The sequence below is a fragment of the Tupaia chinensis genome, unplaced genomic scaffold (genome assembly GCF_000334495.1).
Source record: "Tupaia chinensis unplaced genomic scaffold, TupChi_1.0 Scaffold000211_1, whole genome shotgun sequence".
Taxonomy (NCBI): Eukaryota; Metazoa; Chordata; class Mammalia; order Scandentia; family Tupaiidae; genus Tupaia; species Tupaia belangeri.
The window spans coordinates 776296-780635 of record NW_006159686.1 but is presented as its reverse complement, the minus strand read 5'-3'; the positions used below and the strand labels follow the sequence as shown (position 1 = coordinate 780635).

Genomic DNA, 4340 nt, shown 5'->3' with positions numbered 1-4340 from the left:
AGTGCCTGCGCCGTGTCTCCGGCCTTGGTTCTGAGTGAATGCAGCTCTCCTGCCTGGGTCGCCGTCTGGTTGAGAGGAGGCTGGTCTTAGTCTCCGCCTAACTCTGGGCCCTGGCTCCTTCAGGAGACCTTAGGTAGAAAAGCCACAGGTTGGGGCCAGCAGGTGGCGTCGTGGTTAAGGCACCGGGCTCCCACTTGGCCGACCTGATTCAAGTCCTGGACCTGGCAGCTTGAAAATCCCGAGTCCTAGGAGGAGAGTGGAGAAGGGACTGGGGTGTGGCCATCCCCTGGGGGTGATTTCTCACTTTCTCTCCACTCTCTCTGTCTCCCACAAGCGCACGTGCCTCTATAGCAAAAACCATTAAAAAAAAATGTAATGAAGAAGGGAGCTGCCTGCTCATGGCTCACATGACCCCACCCCGGGGGCCCTAACCCGCTACCTTTCCGCAGGAGTACGTCTGCGAAGATGCCAACGGGCAGACGGAGGTTATGCCGGTAGGTCCCGCCCCTGCGTCCGAGTGAGCCAGTGTCCTGCCAGCACTGCTCACAGACGTGCCTTCTCTGCACAGCTCTGGACGCCGCCCACACCGCCGCAGGACGACAACGACCTGTACGTCGACGCGGTCATGTGTCTCCTGTACGAGGCCGCGCCCATCCCGGAAGCCAAGCTGCCCCCTGTGTACGTGCGGAAGGAGCGCAAGCGGCACAAGACAGACCCCTCAGGTGCTTCCCCAGCCGCCCTACGCGTGTGCTGCCTGGCCGCAGTGGGGCGGCAGCGTGCCCCTGACCCGCCTTCCCGTTTAGCCGCAGGCAGGAAGAAGAAACAGCGGCACGGGGAGGCCGTCATCCCGCCCCGGTCCCTGTTTGACCGTGCGACCCCAGGCATGCTGAAGATGCGGAGGGAGGGCAAGGAGCAGAAGAAGAACATCCTGCTCAAGCAGCAGGCGCAGTTCGCCAAGCCTTTGCCGACATTCGCCAAGCCGACCGCCGAGCCCGGGCAGGACAACCCCGAGTGGCTCATCAGTGAGGACTGGGCCCTGCTGCAGGTAGGCGGGTGTGGCCAGCACGGGGAGCCCCAACTGCTCCGTTCCCTTCCGCACCATCGTGTGTGGGAATCTGGCAGGCAGCGGGCGAGTGCCGTCAGCCACAGCCAGGAGGGACACTGCCCTGTTGGAGGCCGTGCGGCATGCCTGCTGTCCGGGCTGGCTGCAGGCCCGGGAGAGGACCATGGCATGGAGACCCTGTTGAGGTGCCCCCGCCTGTGTGTCTGTCTCCGTTTCTCTCTTTCTCTCTCTCAAAAATAAATAAATAAATAAATGAACGTGGGGGGCTGGCAGGTGGTGTGGTGGTTAAGGATGCTGGATTCCCACATGGCTGACCATGGTTCAAGTCCCGGACCTGGCGGCTTGCTCTCTCTCTCTTCTCTCTCTGGTCAAATTAAAATAAACAAACAGGAAAATTAAAATGATTCTTAAAAAAAAAAAAATCGGGTCAGTAGGTGGCAGGTGGTTCAGGGCACTGGACTGCCACGTGGCCGACCCTGACTCGAGACTCTCGGACCTGGCCTCTGGCTTTGCTCCTGTTCCTTTTTTCTGTCTCTCTCTGGTCAAATTACAATAATTAAATAAAGTTCAATACGATGAGTCTTTAAAAGAAAACGAATGTGAAAAAATAAAAGAGGGAGGTCCCCCTGACTGTGGTGGTTGACTTGTGGCACCTGAAACCATGTCCCCAGGCTGTGAAGCAGTTACTCGAGCTGCCCTTGAACCTCACGATCGTGTCGCCCGCTCACACACCTAACTGGGACCTGGTCAGCGATGTCGTCAACTCCTGCAGCAGGATCTACCGCTCGTCCAAACAGTGCCGGCACCGCTACGAGAATGTCATCATCCCCAGGGAGGAAGGGAAGGTGAGCGTGGCGCGGGCGGGCCCAGCTCCCTCTGCGTGCCCGGGGTGAGGTCGGGTCTGCCCATGCGGGGCGTGTCAGCGAGCACCAGCCTGTCTGGCCCGAGAGCAGCAGGCACTGGCACCCATGTGCCACCTGGGTGCCGGGTCACGCTGCCTCCGGGGTTCCTGAGAACACCGGGAGACTGAAGGAGGGATGAGAAACTTGCTGGGTCTCAGTGGTCAGCTTGCCGACGGGAAGCTCAGACCTTCCCTCTGCTGCCTGGTATGGCGGCTCGGACACGGCACCAGACACCCATCTCGGGTCAGCACTAGGCTAGCCACAGTGCGGGCCGGGACAGCGCTCCCCTCCAGCCGAGTTACGCTCTTTCCGTTTCTCCTGGAGCCCTCTCGTGCAGCCTCTCCTCCTGGGACATCGCCCACCCGCAGTGGAGGCCCATGTCCTCTTCTGGCGGCGGGGGTCATGGCTGGTTCTCATGGAAGCCGTCAGGCAGCAGCCGGTCTCCTGCGTGGGGTTGGAGCGGTGCAGGTGGACAGGCAGGGTTTTATTGTGTCTGCTGTGGCATCTCGTTCGTGGAGGTGAGGTCTGTCCTGGGGTGAGCGGTCCACACCCAGCCTCTCCCAGCCACCCCAGGGCTTGCTCTCAAGAGTATTGGGTGGTTTTTCTGTCCATGGTAAAAACAGGCTCCCTGCAGCCGTTCATTCCCTCCCTACATCAGCCCGGACCTCTTGTCAGGTCTTGGTGTATGCGGTGGCCGTCCCTGACCATGGAGAGAGGCGGGCCTCCCTGGAAGGGAAGGCTCCCGTGGGGCCGGCCTGAGACCGAGCTGGAGCCAGGGGTCTCCTTGACCCTGCTGCTGCAGAGTTGGCTGCTTCGTGTCAGAGGATCACGCCGTGGCTGGCGGCATCCCCCCAGGATGTGCCCTGAGCCTCCCCGTGACTTGCACTCCACAGAGGCCTCTGGTGGTGGCATTCTGCCACCCCTGCCAGTCCCTGGAGTAAGGGACTCCTCTGCCAGTCAGTACTCTGCCTTCGGCCTGGCTCTGCTGGCTGTCTTCAACTGGGGGCGGGTGCTTTCTCCCTTCTGGCAGTCGCAGGGTTCTGTCTGACGTTCAAGACCGTCAGCGCACACGGGGCCTCCCTGGTGGCCCGAGGACAGCCGCCGTGCTGCGTCCCAGGGAAGGCCGGGAGGGTGCTCTGCTCGGCCTGGAAGCTCGGCTTCCAGCACCCCTTCCTGGGTCATTAATCGCCCCCTGCCTGCCTGACCGTGACGCCCTCTGGCCGGTTTTGTTTCAGAGTAAAAACAACCGTCCCCTCCGCACAAGCCAGATCTACGCCCAGGATGAGAGCGCTGCACACACCCAGCTCTACACGGGCCGCTTCGACCTCATGAAGACGACCGCCGGCAAGAGGAGCCCCCCCATCAAGCCCCTGTATGTGCCCGCGTGTTGCCTGGCGGTGCCCGGGCTCCGGCGGCGTGCTCGCCCTGCTGTGTGTCCTCTGTGGGTTGGTGACAGCTGCTTCGTTTCTGCCCCACAGGCTTGGCATGAACCCCTTCCAGAAGAACCCCAAGCACGCCTCTGTGCTGGCAGAGAGGTACCTGTGTCCGTGGCCCGCGTTTTGCCCTGTGAAAGTTTCCTTTTCGGGTTCCCTAGAAACTCGGGGCATCCAAACGACAGCTCTCCGGTGGCAGCAGGTGGCGCTGCCTGTGGGCGTTGGGCGTAAGCCCCACGGGGAGCTGCTGTGCCCACCCGCGCCCACAGGGTGACAGCCAAGCCCGAGCTTGTGGCAGGGGCCTTTCGGCCCCTGCCTCCCCTCCCTCCTCTCTTGGGCGTGCGTTCTATTGGCTGCACCTTGAATGTGCTGGTTTAGTGGGGACCGAGGTCTTGGCAGCAGAGACCTGGGGCTGGGGTTAAATGAGGCCACGTTGAGGACATGGCCCCTGGGAGTGCAGCCCCGGGCCGTGGGCTGAGGCTGCCCGTGTGGGGTTGAGGCGTGACTGTGTAAGTGTCACCGGGGCAGGTGGGGCAAGTGCCAGGTGAGGAGCGGGCCGGCCCTGCACGGGTAGGTGCCGTGTGGCGGTACAGGTGGAGGTGGCCTGGGCACGCTGGCACTTGGCAGGAGTGCATCCTTGGTGCCCATGTGTGCCCTTACCTTCGTCCCTGTGCGCCTTCCACGCCAGAGAAGCAGGCAGCTCGCACCCTTGCTGGGGCCTGTCCAGGCTGCTGGCACCTGGCGCTGTGGGCCAGGGCGTGGCCGTGGGGCCCGTTGTTGCCCCGCCGGCTCACTCAGTCCGTGCTCACGTTCCAGCGGGATCAACTACGACAAGCCGCTGCCGCCTATCCAGGTCGCGTCTCTCCGAGCAGAGCGGATTGCGAAGGAAAAGAAGGTGTGGTACCTGGGGCCTTTGGCTGGCGGGAACATGGGAGCCGTGCT

The 4340-nt window shown here is 62.4% G+C and overlaps 1 protein-coding gene across 1 annotated transcript in view; it reads left to right on the top strand.

The window, feature by feature from the left end:
- EP400 (E1A binding protein p400) overlaps positions 1 to 4340 on the top strand; it is a 95534-nt gene that overhangs the window by 75235 nt on the left and 15959 nt on the right. Inside the window, 6 exon segments of the mRNA XM_027771374.1 lie at positions 804 to 1045; positions 1735 to 1908; positions 3201 to 3337; positions 3444 to 3500; positions 4215 to 4295; positions 4334 to 4340. The exon segment at positions 4334 to 4340 is cut by the window's right edge and continues 159 nt beyond it. Coding sequence (XP_027627175.1) covers positions 804 to 1045; positions 1735 to 1908; positions 3201 to 3337; positions 3444 to 3500; positions 4215 to 4295; positions 4334 to 4340 — 698 coding nt within the window.